This window comes from Pipistrellus hanaki (assembly GCF_964339955.1).
Source record: "Pipistrellus hanaki genome assembly, chromosome: 1".
Lineage (NCBI taxonomy): Eukaryota > Metazoa > Chordata > Mammalia > Chiroptera > Vespertilionidae > Pipistrellus > Pipistrellus hanaki.
In genome coordinates, this window is record NC_140503.1 from 137,857,148 (window position 1) to 137,879,035 (window position 21,888).

Consider the following 21,888-nt stretch of genomic DNA (forward strand, 5'->3'; position numbering starts at 1 on the left):
AATCTGCAACAGGGTGGATGGACCTGGAGAGCATTATGCTAAGCCAGTCAGTCCACTAAAGCTAAGTATCACATGATCTCACTCATTTGTGGAATATAATGAACAACATAAACTGATGAACAAAAATAGATCCAGAGACACAGAAACATCAAACAAATTATCAAACCTTGGAGGGAGGGCAGGGAAGGGGGGAGGGGGAAGACCACCCAATGGACACAGACAGTAGGGAGGTGAGAGCCTGTATTGGGGGGCAGGAATGGGTGAGAAGAGATCAATGGGGGGAAAGAGAGTCACGGAAAACTTTCAACAATGAAGAATTTTTTTAAAAAAAGAAACTAAAAACAAGCCCTGGCTGGCTTCATTCAGTGGTTAGAACATCAGCCTGCTCTAACCATGAGTGTTTTTAGGTTCGATTCTGGTCAAAGGCACATACCCTGGGTTACAGGTTCGTTCCCAGCATCACACAGGACATGTGCAGAAAGTAACCAAACCAATCAATGTATCTCTCTCACATCAATGTCTCTCTTTCTCTGTCTCTTTCTCTTTTTCTCTCCCTTCCTCTCTCGCTCTCTTCCTCCCACCCGGTTCCCTCTCTTCCACTATCTCTAAAAAAAATTAAAATAAAAGGCCCGGGCCGGTTTGGCTCAGTGGATAGAGCGTCGGCCTGCTGACTGAAGGGTCCCAGGTTCAATTCCAGTCAAGGGGCGTGTGCCTTGGTTGCGGGCACATCCCCAGTAGGGGATGTGCAGGAGGCAGCTGATCGATGACTCTATCTCATTGATGTTTCTAGCTCTCTATCCCTCTCCCTTCCTCTCGGTAAAAAAATCAATAAAATGTATTTTAAAAAAAAAATCAAAGATCACCCTTGGGTGAGAATTTAAAAAAAAAAAAAAAATCTAAAAACAAGATGGCCAACTTTGAGGATCAGGTGTCGAATGAGAAGGTACACATAACTGCTAAATTCATCACTCATGCAGCCCCCCAGAGGAATTTATTGAAGCATCCTATATAATAAAGACATAGTATGCAAATTGACCCTCATGCCCTCATAAAATGGCTCCCGACAACCTGGTAAGGGATGACCAAACGAGTGAACAAGCAGGCTGCATGGGGGGACCAGGCCAGCAGGGGGACAGTTGGAGGTGATTAGGCTGGCAGTAAGGGATGACCAGGCTGGGGGGGGAGGGGGGGCAGTTAGGAGAGAACAGGCTGGCATGGGGGGGGGAACAGTTGGGGCAACCAGGCGGGGGGGGGGGGGGGGGCAGTTAGGAGTGGCCAGGCCGGCAGGAAGGGGGCAGTTAGGTGCGACCAGGCAGGCAGGCAGGTGAGCAATTAGGTGCCAGCAGTCCAGGATTGTGAGAGGGATGACCCAGATTGGAGAGGATGGAGGCTAGGCTGAGAGGACCCCATCCTACCCTCCCCCCCACCCCTCACACAAATTTCGTGCACCAGGACTCTAGTTCAAAAATGCCCAGCTACTTCTTAAAAATGAATGACCATTTCCTTGAGGAAAGGGCAACACATTCATTTGCCCAGTATAATATGGATCAGTTCACACCTATAGAAATAGGAGAATATGAAGATCAAGTCTCAATTACAAAACATAGTGACCTGGATAATAGCAAATTTTTCAATCCAAGAAACAAAATTTCCTTTAAATTTAATTAATTACAGAAAGAAGCAGATTACTTCCAGCCAGAGGAAGTACTAGTAGATGGAGGTCTGAAGTCTTTGAGAGAATCCTGTGACAGCACTTAACGGGCCTATGTGAAAGATCATTATTTCAATGGCTTCTGTGCTGTTTATGTTAAACTATTGATGGGAAACAGACCATTATTGCATGTATCGAAAGCCACCAGTTTCAGCCTAAAAACTTCTGGAATGGTCATTGAACATCACAATGAAAGTTCACCATCACACTACCTACAGCCCAGGAGACTGGAGTACTTAAGATTCAGATTCATTATTATGAATATGGCAGTGTTCAACTGGTTAGTCATAAAGATGTACAAGATTCAGTAACTGTTTCGAATGAAGTCCAAACTACCAAGGAGTTTATTAAAACCAGAGAGCATGCAGAAAATGAGTATCAGACAGCAATTAGCGAAAACCATCAAACAATGCCAGATACCACATTCAAGGCCTTGTGCCGGCAGCTTCCAGTTACCAACACCAAAATTGACTGGAACAAGATACTCAGCTATAAGACTGGCAAAGAGCCACAGCCAGTTTGGCTCAGTGGATAGAGCATTGGCCTGCAAACTGAAGGGTCACAAGCCCAACAACCAGTGTATGTGCCATGACCATGAATCAAACTGTAACCTCCTAGTTTATAGATCAATGCTCAACCACTGAACCATGACAGCTGGGCAGCATTTTTATTTCAAATAAAATATATTTGTATTGTTTAAAAAGAAACACACACACACACCAAAAAAACTAAAGACAAACTAATTAAAAATTATTTTGATTTACCTTTAACTAATAAGTCAAACAGATAATACATTTTAAGAAATCCTCAAAATACAGTATTTAGCCCTAACTGGCTTGGCTCAGTGGATAGAGTGCCAACCTGTGGACTGAAGGGTCCCAGTTTGATTCCGGTCAAGGGCATGTACCTTGGTTGGAGGCACATCCCCAAGAGAGGGTGTGCAGGAGGCAACTGATGGATGTTTCTCTCTCATTGATGGTTCTCTCTATCCCTCTCTGTAAAAAATCAATAAAATACATTTTTTGAAAAATATAGTATATTTTAAATTTAAAAAGAAAACCAATTAATGTTTATAATTTACAGTATACTTTAAGATGCATCTACTTTTTATAAAATCATAATTCATATCAGCAGGTGTGGTCAGCATAATACTGCCAACCCCAAAGATAACCTGTGAACATGTGACCTCATGGCCAAAGGGCCCTGCAGGTATGACTAAGTTGAAGAACCACTGATGGGAAGATCAACTTGCATGACTCAGGCGACCCATCCTTCCCACATGCCCTTAGGAGTGGGTCAGAGATGACAGAGGAGTAATGAGCCACAGAGTGTGCAGGCTCTACACGCTGGGAACACCAGCAAAAACGTAGGGACACTGTCCTCACTCCAAGTAAATGAAATCTGCCACAAGCCAAACAAACAGGAGGAACACAGCTCTGCCCACACCTGATTTTAGTCTGCAGAGCTGTAAGGTAATAAATTGTGTTATTCAAAGCCACTAATCTTAATATGGCAGCAGAAAAGAAAAGGAGTACTGTGGTGAATGTTCACCCACAAATTTGACTCTCAAAGATTTTTAAGTTAAAAGTTATAAAAGTATATTAAGAGAGGAAATACTCACATTCTAAGTTTTCAATATAAAGATTTTCAAATTCTCTTTCTATTTGACCAAACAGTTCCAAAAGTGTACTGCGAACTGAGGAAGGCAGTTTAGAATCCTGTAGAAAAAGAAGATTTTGTTTAAAATGTATAAATGAATGACAAACTCTGATACCAAATACCAATATATTTTTTCCAAAATGAATTATCTTTTATCTTAAGCTTTTATATCTTTAGATGTTTTATTTCTTAGACATAAAATGCTTACAGAACTTTGTCTCTAATTTCTATAGATAAAACTAAAATCTACTTGTACAAATGGTTACCCAGGATAATATGGGATTCAAGAATAAGCATTTCTGCCAAAACCGGTTTGGCTCAATGGATAGAGCATCGGCCTGCAGACTGAAAGGTCCTGGGTTCGATTCCAGTCAAGGGCATGTACATGGTTGCAGGCACATCCCCAGTAGGGGGTATACAAGAGGCAGCTGGTCGATGATTCTCTCTCATAGATGTTTCTAACTCTCTATCACTCTCTCTTCCTCTCTGTAAAAAATCAATAAAATATATTTTAAAAAAAAAAAGAATAAGCATTTCTGCCCTAAGCAAGTTTGGTTCAGTGAATGGAGTGTCGGCCTCCAGGTTCAATTAAGGTCAAGGGCACATGCCTGGGCTGAGGGCTCAATCCCCAGTGGGGTGCATCCAGGAGACAGCCAATCAATGATTCTCTCTCATTATTGATGTTTATATCTCTCCCTTTTCCTTCCTCTCTAAATTCAATAAAAATATATTTTAAAAAAATAAGCATTTCTTTGAAATAACAGAATTGGTTTTTTTTTACAAGGGAGGAAATAAGCCTACCTTATTTTAAAAATTCCAAATTTGTAGAGAAGGCATGCAGTTCTCATAAATAAAATTATATTATGTCCTGATCAGGGTGGCTCAGTTGGTTGGAGCACTGTCCCATACACCATAAGGTCATGGGTTTGCTTCCCGATTTAGGACCTAGGTTATGGGTCAATCCCTAGTCAGGGAGCATATGGGACATAACTGACCCATATTTCTCCTTCTATCTTCCTGTCTCTATAAAATTTATGACTATATCTTTGGGTGAGGATTTAATTATATTATAAATAGCCTTTAAATTCTATCATGTGGTATTATAAATTAATTTAGTAAGTTATATATTAATAGAAATTGTGCCTTATAAAATCCTCATGTCCACTGTAACTCTATGTAATAACTAAAAGATTATCATGAGAAGAGAAAAAAGAAAAATGTCACTTGTGAAAGCAAACCTTATATCAATTAGCCAAAACCAGTTTGGCTCAGTGGATAGAGTGTCAGCCTGCGGACTGAAAGGTCCCAGGTTCAATTCCGGTCAAGGGCATGTACCTTGGTTGCGAGCACATCCCAAGTAGGGGGTGTGCAGGAGGCAGCTGATCAATGTTTCTAACCTTCTATCCCTCTCTTTCTCTCTGTAAAAAAATTAATAAAATATATATTTTTTTAAAAACATATCAATTAAATGAAACCATTACCATGTAAGTTCCCAGTTAGCTCCTGGTGCCTGCATGCCTCAGCACGTGCTCTGCACACCTCCAGTTCCATCTAAACCTCATGGGAAGTCAGTGTGAAGAAGCAACATCTCAGCTAAATTTTTAGGTATGGTAAGTGAGTAAGCAGTGCCCTAGGCACCAACTGTGTTCACAAGCATTTACCTTCCAGACACAGCTAATAACAGGGAGACTGGCACAGTCTACATTCTATTCTAATTTCCTAAGGACATGGCCTAGTATGTAGAGTATCTTCTGTGTGAACCCCCCTTCCCAGCACTTAAGAGTTTTCTTAAGCAAAATTCTTAATATGTATTTCTAAAAACATATTTTAATACTTTAACTGCTGACACAGTAATTTTCTAAGTGGTTTTTCAAATTTATATGCAGAACAAACTTTTTGATGTTTAGTGAGTTGTAAATATATATTACATCTATTAAATTCCTTCACATTAACTTCTTAGGAAGACAAGAATTTTAGGCAAAATGATCTCTAATGACATAAGCATTTTACCAGTATGTTTTGAAGTAATCACAGAATGCTCAAGTAAATTTTACAAGCTACCACTTGAAAATATATGTAAAGCCTTGTTTATAAATTGAATCTGATAGAACTGGTTCACGTAGCCTCTCTCAATATCCCTCTAAAATACCAATAAAAAAAATAAAAATAAAAAAAGAAATAAAAACTTAAACAATGAAATATAAACTAAACTAATCCAGTACAATTAATATTTAACACACTGTCTGCCCCGCCTCATGGCCCTTGCCTAGTCTCTTCCCTCTCCATGCCATGTTCTTGCAGAACCAGAACCCCTCATTCATTCAGCCCTCCTCAGAGTGTCACCTGGAAGCTTTCTGACTCTCAAGGCCCAATCTCATGTCTATCAATTCCAACTCACCTACACCCACAATGTTTAAGATCCTTACGCAGCCACTGAAATGTTACATTTACTTAAATAAACTCCTCTTAAAATGTAATTGTAATGGAGATAAAACTAAGATGTCAGTGTTAATGTCACTTTATAAAATAAAGACAATCAAGAAACAAGGTGTAGTGAAATGAGAACTTTTCCACTAGAGGGCAAGAGGCCTGACAGAGCTCCTTCTGATCTTTCCTAACAGCTCTTCTAGTGCCATTTGACTTCACAGACCCTGACTGAAAAATTTAACTTATAGTATCACTTGAGAAAACTCCTAACAGAAAAACTACTATGATTCAGTAAAGCTTTTAAAGGGATTTACATTTTACCTCAGCAGCATGTACTTGGATAAAGGACGACCCTCAATGAACGCTCCATGCGCACAGAGATTTAGTCACCCTCTGCAACTACAGACTTCTCATCCCCGAGCTAAGCACTCCTTCCTAAACTACTCCCAACTCATGAATCTACCAGGTAATTTACTATAGCTTCTTCACACTAATCTTCACTATTGATACTGCTCCCCCACAAACTCAAAGAGCATAACTGTAACCTCCTCTAGAGAATGATGACCTATTGTTCAACTCAAACTCACTGGTATAATCAACCACCTGTGCTCTCAGACCCCTCTGCTTACAACCACTAAGACAACTGCTTGCCCCCACACCACTGCTACCATCCTCCCTCTGCTCAACCAGGCAAAGCACCTCAAACCAGCCTTTCAGGACACTGGACTCATCAACAAGTAGGCACCATGCAAGGAACACTGGCGACACCACGATGAGGGCCAGGAGCAGTGCTAGGCTGTGCAGCTTAAAGGCCTTCACAAAAGGTTACCCTGAGATCCAATTACCCATGATGCTACATCACAATGGAGGGCAGGCCCTCAGAGGCCAAGAGAACACACATACCTCATATGGCAGTTCATGCTAGGAAATGCTAGCAAAGGATATAGACTTTTTCACTGCTAGACATGTAAATAAAAATAACAATTAAAAAATCATATGTTGCCGAAACCGGTTTGGCTCAGTGATAGAGCGTCGGTCTGCGGACTGAAAGGTCCCAGGTTCGATTCCAGTCAAGGGCATGTACATTGGTTGCAGGCATATCCCCATTAGGGGGTGTGCAAGAGGCAGCTGGTCAATGTTTCTCTCTCATCGACGTTTCTAGTTCTCTATCTCTCTCCCTTCCTCTCTGTAAAAAAATCAATAAAATATATATATATATATATTTTTTTTAATCATATCTTAGTAGTGGCCAATGTGGCTCAATTGGTGGTATACCGTCCCTTATACCAAAAGGTCAAAGGTTTGCTTCCCGGTCAGGGCTCATACTTAAGTTTGCGGGTTGGATCCCCAATCAGGGTGCATACCGAAGCAACTGATCAATGTTTCTTTCTCCACCCCGCTCCTTTTCTCTCTCTCTCTCTCTCTCTCTCTCTCTCTCTAAATCAAATTTTTTTTAAAAAATTATCATCAGGTAAGAATTGAAAAAAAAATTATCGTAGACTATTTACCTGCACTGACCAACATGGTAGCCAGTAGCTCCATTTAACTATTTAAATGTAAGTTAATTACATTTTTTTAAATTCCTCAGTCACAGGAGACACCTAAGACTTATGGCCGCTATATTGGATAGCAAAGATCTAGAACATTCATCATAGAAGGTCCACTGCACAGCTCTGGTTCAAACTCTTTCCTAAGAGTTATGAGCTGTGTTCCCACAAACTCATGTGCAGAAGTCCTGACCCTCCTGCATCTCAGAACATGACTTTATTCAGAGCTACAGTGATTGAGGTAAAATAGGGTCACTGGGGTGGTCCTAACCCAATCTGACTAGTGCCCTTATCAGAAGGGGATGAAAACACAGACACATACAGATGGACAACCATGTGAAGACATGAGTAGGAAACAACATCTATAAGCCAAGGGGCCTCAGGAGAAATTGCCCACACCTTGATCTCCAACTTTCAGCCTCCAAGACTATTATTTAGAACTTTATTCTATGTGGTACTTTGTTATGGTCACCCAAGCTCACTAACACACTAAGAATGTCTATGTGGTATTTTGTTATGGTCACTCAAGCTCACTAACACACTAAGAATATCAAACCCATTTTGGAGGCACCTTAAAGTCTATGGTTTTTATTTCCAATACTGTTAAAATGTAATTTCTTTTATAAAGCAGAACAAAGTATTTGTTCATTTATTTATCCATTCAATACGTATTAACAGGGTTCTAACTGAATATTTACTACGTGATAAGGTTCTTTTTGTGTTTTTACACTAGGTTCTGAGTATGCACTGCTGCCCTCCTAGAAGCTATATCCTGGAGGCCCAGAAATCAGAGTCCCAGGCAGGTTCTAATATGATCTAATATTCCAATGAGCCAATTTCTCAGATTTTAGCCTTATTTTCCTGTTATATTATGGCTGATGAATTAGTTATAATTGTGAAGGAATGGTCACAAAACTATATGTATGTATGCTTCTCTACATGCTTACCTATACAATTATGAATATGTATTACATATAGTTATAATCTATTTTATTGTCAAATATACTTTTAGGTCTCACAATATCCTTTAAAAACTAACACATTTTTGGAGAATCCAAGATGGCTGCACAGGTAAACACCTAGCCGCAGCAGCACACAACAATTTCAATAAAATACAACTAAAATATAAAATGGACATTACCCAGAACTACAGGAAAGTCGACTGACAGGAAATTCTACAACGAGAAGCAAGGATAAAACCAGAAGGAAGAGCGGAGGAGCTGTAAAAGCCTAAGGTACGGAGACACGTGCGTGGAGAGGACGGAGCCGGAGAGGAGGGGCAGCTGAGTGCCTGGCTGGCGTTCCCTAGCTGGAAGGAGATAAACGCTCCGACTGTGCTGGGCCCCAGTTCCAAATGCTCTGAACCCCAGTTCTAGGCCAGACCCCGGGGACCCAGACTCAAACAGAGGGAGTTGGGCTGTAAGGCGGAACCCCGGGGAAGTGGCGAAAAGAGGTCCCGGAGGCGCGCACATTGCGCACAGAGAAGGGACGGTTGGCTGTGCCGCGGGATTGCACTGGTGGGAAGGAGACAGGGGCTCCAGACTGCTCTGAATGCCACCTCCAACCCCACTTCCAACTGAACTGAACCCCAATACCGGGCTCATTGGGGGAGAGCCTAGACTGTTTGGTAGCAGGCAAAAATCGAGGGCACCTCACTCTCAGAGGTGCTTGCAGCAAGTACTGAAGGACCCTGAGACCCAGGAGCCGCATAGGGCGGGGCTGACAGAAGCCAAAGCTGTAGGCTCCACCCTGAAACCCTGCACCATCAGGGAAGCTGTGAAAATGCCGAGACAACAAAATAGATCACAAACGAAAGAAATGCAGGACAAAAAGCGAGTGGATATAGAGTTCAAATCTATGCTTATAAGGTTTTTCAAGAAGTTCCTAGAAAAGATCGATAAGACCTATGAGGAAATGAAAAGGAATCAACTAGAATTAATAAGAAATCAACAAGAAATGATAAGGGATCAACAAGAAATAAAGAATACATTGTCTGAAATAAAAAATATTATACAGAGTCCTAAAAACAGAATGGAAGATCACAAGAATCAAGTCAAAGATTTGGAACATAAAGAGCCAGAAGACACTCCTCCGCAGAAGCTAGAAGGCAAGAGAATCCAGAAAATTGAAGATAATGTAAGAAACCTCTGGGACAACTTCAAGTGAACCAACATCAGAATTATGGGGGTCCCAGAAGATGAGAGAGAGCAAGATATTAAAAACATACTGAAAGAAATAGTGACAGAAAACTTCCCCCACCTGGTGAAAGAATTAGACTTACAAGGCCAGGAAGCGCACAGAACTCCAAACAAAAGGAATCCAAAGAAGACCACACCAAGACAAATCATAATTAAAATTCCAAGAGCAAAAGACAGAGAGAATATTAAAAGCAGCAAGAGCAAAGCAGGTAGTTACCTATAAAGGAGCACCTATACGATTGTCAGCTGATTTCTCAACAGAAACCATGCAGGCCAGACGGGAATGGCAAGAAATATTCAAGGTGATGAATAGTAAGAACCTACAGCCAAAGATAATCTACCCAGCAAAGCTATCACTCAGAATCGAAGGCCAGATAAAGAGCTTCACTAATAAAAAAAGCTAAAGGAGTTCTTCACCACCAAACCAGAATTATATGAATTGCTGAAAGGGGTTCTTTCAGAAGAGAAAGTAAATAAAGATAAAAATTATGAACAACAAATACGTAACTATCAACAAGTGAATCTAAAAACCAAGGAAATTAAAAAAAAACACTGATGAACAATAATAGAATCAGAGGTATGGAAGGGGAGTGAACTGACGATTCTCGGGGAAAAGGGGAGAGGGGGATGTGGGAAGAGACTGAATATAAACTGTGCACCTATGGATGAGGACAATGGGGGGTGGGGAAAGGGCAGAGAGTGGGGTGGGAACCTGGTGGAGGAGAGCAATGGGGGGGGGGGGGAGGAACATTTGTAATAATATGAACAATAAAAATTTATTTTAAAAAAATAAATAAAAATAAAAACTAACACATTTTTGTCATAATAAAGGGACTAGAAAAAGTGTAAGTAAACTTAGCCTTATCAATAAAATATTAGTTCATCTGATCAAAAGGGACATCAATTAGATGATATTCTCACTACAGAAAACTCAGGAGAAAGCCAAGAAAACATACTGAAAGACCTGATTCCAGAAACTCTCCAGAGAACAGAAAGATCTCTGAAATAATACCTGATTCTCCTTTTAAACCGATAACTAAAACTGCACTGTAGAACAGAACAAAGAAGAAAAACTGATCCCAACTGTCACACCCACTTATTTTTATTACGATATATTGTAAAAACATTAACCTGGGGCCCTTGATGGTTTGGCTCAGTGGATAGAGCATCGGCCTGCAGAAGAAGGGTTCTGGATTCGATTCCAATCAGGGCACATTCCCAGGTTGCAGGCTTGATCCCCAGGAGGGAGCATGCAGAAGGCAGCTAATCAATGATTCTCTCTTATCATTGATGTTTCCATCTCTCTCCCGCTCCCTTCCTCTCTGAAATCTAATAAAATATATCTTTTAAAAACATTAACCTTGGAATTGAATCCTGTCACTGCAGGCTACTGTATTTGACAGTTTTATTTGGAGGAGGGAAGTTAGGTTTGTTTTGTTTTTTTAGTAACCCACACTTTTTCTCTACTTTAGAGACATGTATATATTTGCCGATTTCTGGAACATTACAATCATGCTCAGCACTAACTTACTTGTCCTTCTAACATTTCTCTTGGCAAACCCGTCCTCTCCTGTTCAGTGCTGTTAGTTCTTCGTATAGAAAGGCTATGAGATTTGCGTTTCTGTTTTGCTTGGCGAGCAGTTGAACAGCTCCCGCTTTCTGTGGGCATTACTTCTACAAGATGATATCCTGGTCACTCCCGCAAGAAGCTAGACAAAAGCAGGAAAAACAAGTATTTTATTTCTGATTACAGCAAAATGAACTGAAGGAAAAACAGTGGACGAGATAATGACTACTTTTAATTCCAAACTTCCTTACTATGGTTAACATTGACTATATATAATTCAGAAGATGACAAATTAGCATTTTAAGGTAGAGACCACACACAGCCTTTATTAAAAAGGTAATTTTTTTTATCAAATTTCATTAACATGTTTTAAAAATCAAATAGCAACAAAGAGTTTAAAATACAGAACAACTTTCCCTTCACCAGCTTTCCCCAGACTCAGCCTACTGCCCAGGAAAACCAATTCTAACTGCATGATCTAGACAAGGGGTGGGGAATCTTTTTTCTGGCCAGGTTCACTTGGATATTTATTAACATCATTTGAAGGGCCATACAAAATTATCAACTTAAAATTAGCCTTCTATATTTGGTCCAACCCCTAATGCCTCGGTAGGGCCAGACCAAATTATTTCTCAGGCCTTATACAGCCCAAGGGCCAGATGTTCCCCACCCATACTAGACTATAAATTCTAGAGCAGCAATTTTCAACCTATATGCCACAAGAAGTTTTAAAAGATGCAATACTAGACTATTTAGTCAGGAGCACTGACCTTTTTCCTTAGATTGTCAAATTTAAAAAATGACAATAGTCAACACAATAGCCATCCCATGTGAATGGATGAAAATTATAGCTACATTTTGTCAGACTGGCAAGAAACGTTTTTTGTTGTTGGGTTTTTTGTGTTTTGTGTGTTTTTTTTGGTGCGCCCCAGGATTGTAGAAATTAGTTTTTGTGTGCCATGAGATGAAAAAGGTAGAAAATCGCTGGTCTAGAGGAATACAATGCAGGCCACATATGTAACTGCAAATTTTCTACTGGCCACATTAAAAAAAAAAAGTGAAATTACTTTCAATTACTTATTTAACCCAATATGTCTAAAATAGTATCATTTTCATAACTGCAAAAAATACTAATGGGATATTTATAGCTTGTAAGCTTCAAACTTCAATGTGTATTTCATATTCACAGCATGCCTCAAATGGAACCAGCCATGTTACAAGTACTTGCAAGTGATCAGGGCTGCCAGAGACAGCAAGTTTTTATTTACTCATTTTAAATTCTACATATTCATTTCATGCTACTATCAATTCTTCCTTTCAATATAACCATAAACATATATTAATTTTAATTAATAATATAATTTTAATTAACATACACATATTTCCTTCAAATGTAGATTCATATCTTGGACATTTTTTACTCTTATTGATCCTTCCTTTTCCCAATATATGTATGTTAGTTCATGTAATTTTAAGTAATATATGTATTTATCTTCCTTCTTCAACTACTGACATTTTATTTTGACTAGTAGCCCTGTGCAGGAATCCATATGCCAATAGCTTTCTGCAGGGCCTGGCAGCTCCGCGCCCGCTGCCCAGAGGGTCCCTGTGGCCCAGAGGCCCATCCTCCCCTGGAAAATACAAACCACTTCCCTCCCTGTTCTCAGGAACTCCGATAAAGGGCTTCCTTCCTCTTTCTCAGCTGCTTTTACCCCAGTGCCTCCACCACCAGCCGCTCATGTCACACTATTCTCCACCCGCAACCCCTCTGGCTACTTGGATTTGACTGTGCCCAGGAGTCAGGGGCCACTCAATTCTGCTCAGCTTGCCGGTTCCTTCTCTTCTTACGCAAGGGTTCCGCACCCGGGCCTGGCCAGAGGCCCATACGCGGCCCACTGAACCCTGGCCTGGTCAGAGGCTCACGCTGCTGCACCTCCCCTTCCCCCTCTCCCACCACTGCACTGGGGACTCCAGTGGGGCTGAGAGGACTGGGCAATGCCATCTTTGTTATGGAGTGGTGGTTAATTTGCATATTATCCTTTTATTATATAGAATCCTTTCCATTCCCCACTTCATTGTTTTATTTTTTAAGTAAATAAGTTGTTTGACACCATCAATCACATTTAATTAAATGTAAGCCTTGGAGACATGAAACATCAACAAACAAAATACATGCCAATGAGAGTCCCACTTCACTTTAAGAAAGACTGTAGTATCCCACCTTTTCTTGAGCTCTACCCCACAGCCACCCATCTCCCAACTTTTGTTCTATCATTTGAGATTATATAAATGTGCACTTCTGAGATTTTGAGCTTAATGCCCTTGAGATCCACCAAAGTTGCTGCACGCACCAATAATTACTGCCTTTTTTTAGGGCTGGGTAGCATTCCATGTACAGATGTACTACAATTTAACCTTTCACCTACTGCAAAAAAATATGGTTCTTTCCAGATTTTTACTATTACAAGCAAAGCATTATGAACAATAATACACAGATTTTTGTGTGAACTCGTTTCCATTTGGGTTTTTTTTGTTTGGTTTTTTTAATGATCAAACTAGGATTGAATGGGATAATCCATGTGAAATGCCTAGCATATTTTTTTATATATTTTATTAATTTTTTACAGAGAGAGAGAGGGATAGAGAGTTAGAAACATCGATGAGAGAGAGTTATCGATCAGCTGCCTCTTGCACACCCCCTACTGGTACATGCCCTTGCCCGGAATCAAACCCGGAACCTTTCAGTCCGCAGGCCGACGCTCTATCCACTGAGCCAAACGGGTCCCGGCTCCATTTGTTTTTAATAATGCCCAAATGTGAGATTGCTGGGGTATAGCGAAAATGCATATTTATTTTTAAAAAAAGCATTATTGAGCCCTGGCAAGTATAGTGTGGCTCAGATGGTTAGCCATCACCCTGTGCACAGGTTACTAGTTCAATTCCCAGTCATACCCAGGTTGTGGGCTCAATCCCTGGTAGGGGGTATGCAGGAGGCAGTTGAATACTACCTACTCTCTCACATGGATGTTTCTCTATCTTCCCCTCTCTCTAAAATATCAATAAAAATAAAAAATAAAAACATTACTGAGATAAAATTCAGACACCACATAAATCACTCCCACAGCCAACTCTAGACGACCACTAAACTACTTTCTCTACATTTAAATTTTCTAATACCGGCCATTTAATACATATAGACCCATACAATTTGAAGCCTGATCTATTGTGACTGGCTTTTTAAGGCTCATCCACATCACAGCACTGCATTAGCAATTTCTTCCTTTTTATTGAAAAATATAGTACATTTGGGTGTTCTGCTCTGGAGGCGGCGGCAGCGGCTGAGGAGGCGGCGGCGGGCTCAGGTGCAGCCGCTGCTCAAAGAAAATGAACGGCACCCTGACCAACAGGATCTTGATGCTATCAAGATGTTTGTGGGCCAGGTTCCGAGGACCTGGTCTGAGAAGGACTTGAGGGAACTCTTTGAACAGTATGGTGCTATCTATGAAAACTAAGAGGAGCCAAAACGCTCCTCAGAGCAAAGGTGAAGATTTGGGTTTTTATGTGCAATTTTTTGTCATGTACATACTGTCTCCTTGTAAGAATGATCCTATGGTCATATTAGGAGGGGGGGGTTCTTTTATAGTCCCTATATATTCCAGGCCAAACTCATGTAATGACTTAAAAATAAAAAATGAAAGTGAAAAAAAAGAAGAAAAATATAGCACATTTTACTTATCCACTCATCAGCTGATGGACAGCTGGTTATTTCCATTTTTAGGTCATTATGAATAATGCTACTATAAACATTAACATGTAAGTTTTTACGTGCATTTATGTTTTCTTTTCTCTTGCATACATACCTAGGAATGCAACTGCTGGGTCATAAGGTCACTCTATGTTTTACAATGTTGTTTTTACAAACCATCAAGTTACTTTCCAAGGTGGAAAATATTCCTATTAGCAATGTATAAGATTCTGTCTTCCACATCGTCATCAGCATTTGGTTATCTCACTATTTTTAATTTTAGCTGTTCTGATAGTTGTGCAATATCTTGTCATGGTCTTAATTTGCATTTCCCTGGTGGTTGGTGATAGTGAACATCTTTATGTGCGCTTATTTTTGGCATCCATATATCATCTTCAATAAAATGCCTCTTCATTTCTTTTACCCATTTTCTAATATGTTTGTTTGGATCTTTACTGTTAAGAATTTAGTACTGTTTATATTTTCTCCATATAAGTTATGTGTCAAATACATGGACTGCAAATAGTTTCTCCAACTCTGTAACCTGTCTTTTCATTCTAACATGATTTTTCACAAAGCAAAATGTTTAAATTTGATGAAGTCCAACTGACCAATTATTTTTCTATAAATCATACTTTGAATCTAAGAACTTTTCACCAACCCTAAATCCCAAAAATTTTCTCATTTTCGTTTTTTTTTAAATATATAGCCTGCACCCTCTCCAATCTGGGATCCTTCAAGGGATGTCCAACTGCCCGTTTAGGCCCAATCCCACATCCAATTGCCCATTTAATGGGCAGTTGGACATCCCTCTCACAATCTAGGACTGCTGGCTTCCATTCGCCTGCCTGATTGCCCCTAACCACTTCTGCCTGCCAGCCTGATCACCCCTTAACTACTTCCCTGCATGCTTGACTGACGACTAACTGCCCTCTCCTGCTGGCCTGGTCATCACTAACTGCCCTCCCTTGCAGGCCTGGTCCCAACTGCCCTCCCCTGCAGGCCTGGTCACCCCCCAACTGCCCTCCCCTGCAGGCTGAGTCCTCCCAACTGCCCTCCCCTCCAGGCCTAGTCCCCCCAACTGCCCTCCTCTGCAGGCCTGGTCACCCCCCAATTGCCCTCCCCTGCAGGCCTGGTCACCTCCAACTGCCCTCCCCTGCTGGCCTGATTGCCCACAACCCTGCTGGCCTGATTGCCCACAACGCCCTCCCCTGCCAGCCATCTTATAGCAGTCATCTTGTGTCCACATGGGGGTGGCCATCTTGTGTGTTGGAATGATGATCAATTTGCTTATTACTTTTATTAGATAAGATTCTTAATTTCAGAGAGGAAGGGAGGAGAGAGAAACATCAGTGATGAGAATCACACTGATCAGCTGCTTCCTGGGTGCCTCCTAATGGGGATCGAGCCCAAAACCTGGGAACGTACCCTTGACAGAAATCGAACCCAGGACCCTTTAGTCTACAGGCCGACACTCTATCCACTAAGCCAAACCAGCTAGGGCTCATTTTCTTCTTAAAATTTTTTTAATTTATGCATTTTATAAGATGTGAAGTTTAGATCAAGGTTTTTGGTTTCTTCTCGTTTGGAGTTTTTTGTTTCTACTGATATCATCCAATTTTGCAGCACTTTAAGTTGAGGTCTACCCATTCTACACTGAACTGAGAAAGTTTGGTATACTGGTCAAAAATCAATTGGCTATATTTATGTGGGACTAGAGGCCCAGTGCATGAAATTCATGCATGGGGGGGGTCTCCTTAGCCCAGCCTTCACCCTCTCCAATCTGGGACATCCCTCTCACAATCCTGGACTGCTAGCTCCTAATTGTTCACCTTCCTGCCTGCCTTCCTGGTTGCCCCTAACTGCGCCCCCCTGCCAACCTGATCACCCCTCACTACTTCTGCGTGCCAGCCTGATTGCCCCTAACTGCCCCTCCTCTGCCAGCCAAGTCACCTCTTAGTGCCCCCCCTGCTGGCCTGGCCGTCCCCAAAGGCCCCCCACCAGCCTGGTCACACTTCATAGCCCACCCGCCATCCTGGTCACCCCATGCAGCCTGCTGTTCATTTGGTCGTCCCTCACTAACCCCCCAGCCAGCCTGGTCGCTCCATACAACCTGCTTGTTCAGTTGGTTGGTCATCCCTCACTAATCCCCCTGCTGACCTGGTCACCCCACGGAGCCTACTTGTTCAGTCGTTTGGTCGTCCCTCACAACCATGCTGCCAGCCTGGTCATAGTCAGCCATCTTGTAAGAGTGTGAAGGGTTAATTTGCATACTACCTCTTTATCATATAGGATTACTTTTGGGTTCTCTATTTTGTTCCACTGATCTATGTATCCATCCCTCTCCATTATCATTCTTGATTACTGTGCTATCTCAAAATTAGGGATTCCTAAACTGTCTTAGCTATTCTAATTCCTTTGGCTTCCCATATAAACTTAGAATAATCTTTTCCATATCTACAAAAACCTAATGAAATTTTTATAGGAATTGTGTTTAATCTATTCATCACCTTGGAGATAATTGGCATCTTTATTATGTTGAGCCTTCTAAACTATTATATGAACAGTTTATTTAGAATATATTTATGAACAGTTTATTTAGAATATATTTTTTTCCTATTTTGTAGTTTTCTGCATAAAAGTTCTCCCATGTCTTCTCAAATTTACACTGAAGTTTATATTTTTGAGCAATTTAAATATATTTTATTTCCATTTCCACATTAATTGCTAGTATATAAATAAAACTTACTTTTTTAATATCTTGAGCTTATATCCCATAATCCTGTTGAACTCATTAGTTTTAGATTTTTTATGTGTGTAGGTTCTTTGGCATTTTCTATGTAGACTATTATGTCATCTAAAAACAGCTTTATTGCCGAAACCAGTTTGGCTCAGTGGATAGAGCTTGGGGACTGAAGGGTCCCAGGTTCGATTCTGGTCAAGGGCATGTACCTTGGTTGTGGGCATATCCCCCGTAGGGGGTGTGCAAGAGGCAGCTGATCGATGACTTCTCTCATCGATGTTTCTAACTCTCTCTCTCTCTCCCTTCCTCTCTACAAAAATCAATAAAATATATTTTATAAAAACAGCTTTATTGCCCTGGCTGGTTTGGCTCAATCCATAGAACACTGGCCTACAGAATGAAGGGTCCGGGTTCAATTCCAGTCAAGGGCACATGCCCAGGTATTGGGCTCAGTCTCCAGTAGGGAGCATGCAAGATTCTCCTTCATCATTGATGTTTCTCTCTCTTCTCCCTTCCTCTCTAAAAATCAATAAAAATATATTTAAACAAAATAAAAACAGCTTTATATCTTCCTTTCTGATCGGTATGCCTTTAGTATTTCCTTTACCTTACTGATTTTGCTAGAAATTCCAGTACTTATTGAATTAAAATAGTGACAACAGCCCAACAGGTATGGCCCAGTGGTTGAGCATCAATCTATGAACCAGGAGGTCACAGTTCAATTCTGTGGTCAGCGTATAAATTCAAGACTCAATTCTGTGGTCAGAATACATGCCCCAGTTGGGGGCTTGACCCCCAATGGGAGGCGTGCAGGAGGTAGACGATCAATGATTCTCTCATCATTGATGTTTCTATCTTTCTCTCTCCCTTCCTCTCTGAAATCAATAAAAACGTATTTTTTTTTCAAAGAGTGACAACAAACATCCTTGATTTGTTCTGATCTCAAGGTAAAAATATTCAGTATTTCACCATTAGATATGATGCTAGCTGTAGATTATTTTGTAAATATTGTTACCAAGTTGAGAAAGTTCTCTATTGTTTGTTTTCTGAGCATTTCGGGAATGTGTTGAATTTTGTCATCTATCTTTCTGCATCACTTAATATACTTGTGGGGTTTTTATCTTTTTAGCCTGCTAACAATCGCTTCTCGGCCTTTTGGCTAAGATCAAGTGTAGCCTGCTAACAAGTCAATTACACTGATATCATGTAATATAACATGAATAGTAACATGAGTTTATTCAATGAATAAACCCCACTTGATCACGATGCACAATTCCTTGTTCTCTCCTTTTGTTTTGTTTTTTCCTACCTTCTTGGATTAACTGAATTTGCGTTTGTGTGTGTGTGTGTGTGTGTGTGTGTGTGTGTTAATATGTAAATTGATTTCAGAGTGGAAGGGAGATAGAGACATCAATCATGAGAATCATTGAATGGCTGCCTCCTGCACACCCCACAACCTAGGCATGTGCCCTTAGCCAGAATCGAACCTGGGGCCCTTTAGTCCGCAGTCCGATGCTCTATCCACTGAGCCAAACCGGCTAGGTCTTACCAGAGTATTTTTTAAATTTCATTTTGATTTATCTATAATATAGTTTCGGTATATCTCATTGTTATAACTTTTTCTAGTGACTGTTGTAGGCATTACATTACATTTTCAAACATATTCCAGGCTACTGATTATCAACATTTTACCAGTTCATGGTAAAGTGTAGAAACATTACCTTCTTCCTCTATATCCTCTGCACACCTCCATTTCTAATACCCTGTTTCCCCGAAAATAAGACAGTGTCTTATATTAATTTTTGCTCCCAAAGATGCACTAGGTCTTATTTTCAGGGGATGTCTCTTTTTCCATGAAGAATACGGTACTCATTTATTGTTAAATGAAAATAAAGGAAATTTATTACCTGTATATGGTACGGTAGTACAGTAGTTGTCAACACAAACCAGACAAACTGTGAATCCTACAGTATCAAGAACTTACTCATTTATTCAATGACAATCATATCATCATCTTCTGGAACATCATCATAACAATCCAATTCCTGAATTTCCTGGTGAATTTCTTGTGACTCCATTTCTTTCAGAATCAGTGGACCTCTCATGTTTAGCCTGGGGAGGCCTTATTTTCAGGGGATGCCTTATATTTCACCCAGAAGGAAACCTGTAAGTAGGTCTTATTTTGGGAGGATGTCTTATTTTCTGGGAAATACGGTATTATCATCTTAAAGATTTCCTCACAAGAGAACCACGTGAGACAGTTATGCTTCAACCTTCAAGAGGGAGTCTATTGAATTTACCAATGTTTGTTCTTTCCATTGTTAATTCTTCCTTCCTGATGTTCCCACATCCCTTATGTCATTTTTCCGTTTAAAGAACTTCCGCTACCTCTTATTTTAGGGTAGGCCTACTGTGGACAAATCATGTGAAGGATGTTTTCCCTTAATATATTATTCTGAGTTGATGGTTATTTTCCTTAAGTACTTCCTTTTGCCATCCATAGTTTCTAATGAGAAATCACTGTAATTCAATTTGTTTTTCCACTATAGGTAAAGAGACATATTTTCCTATCACGGCTTTTTTGTCTTGTTTTCAGAAGTTTGACTATGATTGTCTTAGCATGGATTTCTTTGAGGTAATCCTGCCTGGGTATCACGAAGCTTCTTGAAACTATACATTTATGACTCGACATATTAGGTAATATTGATCCGGTATTTCTTCAAATATACTTTGAGCCCAATTGTCTTTTCTTTCTGGGACTCTGATGACAAGACAATGGATAGGTCTTTTGTTAAAGCCCTACAGGTCCTTGAGGTTATTTTTCCCAGCCTATTTTCTCTCTATTATTCAGCTTGGGTAATTTCTATTGTTTTCATGTTCACTGAATCTTTCCTGTGCCTTTTCCATTCTGTTATTGAGCCACCCACTGGTTTCATTTATTCTATTTTTCATTCTGAAATGTCTATGTTTCTTCTTTATATCCTGTATTTTCTTCCTGAGATTTTCTATTTTTATTTGTTTCAAGTACTTGTAATTAATCAGTAAAATATTTTTATTACTGCTTTAATATCCTTGTCAAATAATTCTAACATCTGTCATCACTATCATGCTGTCAGGTGACCACTCATTCTCAAGTGAAGATTTTCCTGATTCTTCGTGTGACGTGTGATTTTTAATTGAAGCCTCAACATTTTGGGTATTTTGTTATTAGACTTCAGATCTAACTTAAGTCTTCTATTATGGCAGGTCTCTGCTGACACTGTAAGAAGCAAGTATAGATGGGCACTACCTTATTTCTGCCAGGTGCATATCGAAGGTGGAAAGAAATTGGGGCTCCCCAGACTCCAATGACCCTAGTAAGAATTCAGCCTCTCTCGTGACCTCCCAGGGTTCATACTACCCTTTCTAAACATGGGATTCCTAGTCACTGTACCTTATATGGCCTCATTACCACTGAGTGTGGTGAAATTACTGATTCTCTCTACTAGGATTCCTCTGACGCCAACCCAGCAGGAAGGGGGGGTGGAGGGAGGTACTTTGTTGCCACCCTGCAGAAATGAGACTCCAGCCCCCTCACCGGACCTTCTCTGATACCACCCAGCGGAGTGTCACCTCAATATACTAGTTGTTGTTAAGGGCAAAAATCTAGTTTCCCCATCTGGCTTTTGACAGCAAGAGTGAGGGTGGAGGTTCCAGTTCTCTTAAAGTGTTCTATCTGGTGGGATCTCCTTCTCCTGGTCTTTCAACTAGAAAGCACTTTTTCTCCATTGAATAATATTCTGCTTTCCTTAGATATATCAGTCAATGTGTTATCAGCATAATTAGCTAGTTATTAATAAAGAATCTATTCTACCAAAACCGGTTTAGCTCAGTGGATAGAGCGTCGGCCTGCGGACTGAATTGCCATATTACTTTCTTTGAAAGAAGGAAAGTTTATAATTCATCATTACTGGTGAAATAAGCATCAAAAATAAAACTGATGGTCGTTTAAATGACATATGGAAACATTATTTTTGACTGAAATATGACAGGACAAATCTTTCGATGAAATTTAGATATGAAAAATTTGAGCTGCCGAGACCGGTTTGGCTCAATGGATAGAGCGTCGGCTTGGGGACTGAGGGGACCGGGGTTCGATTCCGGTCAGGGGCATGTACCTTGGTTGCGGGCACATCCCCAGTAGGGGGTGTGCAGGAGGCAACTGATCGATGACTCTCATTGATGTTTCTGGCTCTCTATCTCTCTCCCTTCCTCTCTGTACAAAATCAATAAAATATATTTTTTCTTAAAA

General features: G+C 40.4%; 1 protein-coding gene and 1 pseudogene across 4 annotated transcripts in view; one reads left to right on the forward strand and one right to left on the reverse strand.

Annotated features, from left to right (window-relative positions):
• WDR37 (WD repeat domain 37) overlaps window positions 1-21,888 on the reverse strand; it is a 74,590-nt gene that overhangs the window by 48,222 nt on the left and 4,480 nt on the right. For 2 of the 3 annotated variants that reach the window (XM_084872680.1, XM_084872679.1), the window contains exons 2-3: window positions 11,074-11,251; window positions 3,333-3,429 (exon numbers count right to left, since the gene is read on the reverse strand). In XM_084872680.1, coding sequence (XP_084728806.1) covers window positions 3,333-3,429; window positions 11,074-11,211 — 235 coding nt within the window. In that variant the 5' untranslated portion in view covers window positions 11,212-11,251. Of the gene's footprint in view, window positions 1-3,332; window positions 3,430-11,073; window positions 11,252-21,888 lie in introns of those variants that run through there. The other variant, XM_084872681.1, reaches the window with a different exon arrangement.
• LOC311630386 (F-actin-capping protein subunit alpha-1-like) lies at window positions 1,405-2,406 on the forward strand (annotated as a pseudogene). Its single transcript has one exon. The product of its transcript is annotated as an F-actin-capping protein subunit alpha-1-like (transcript).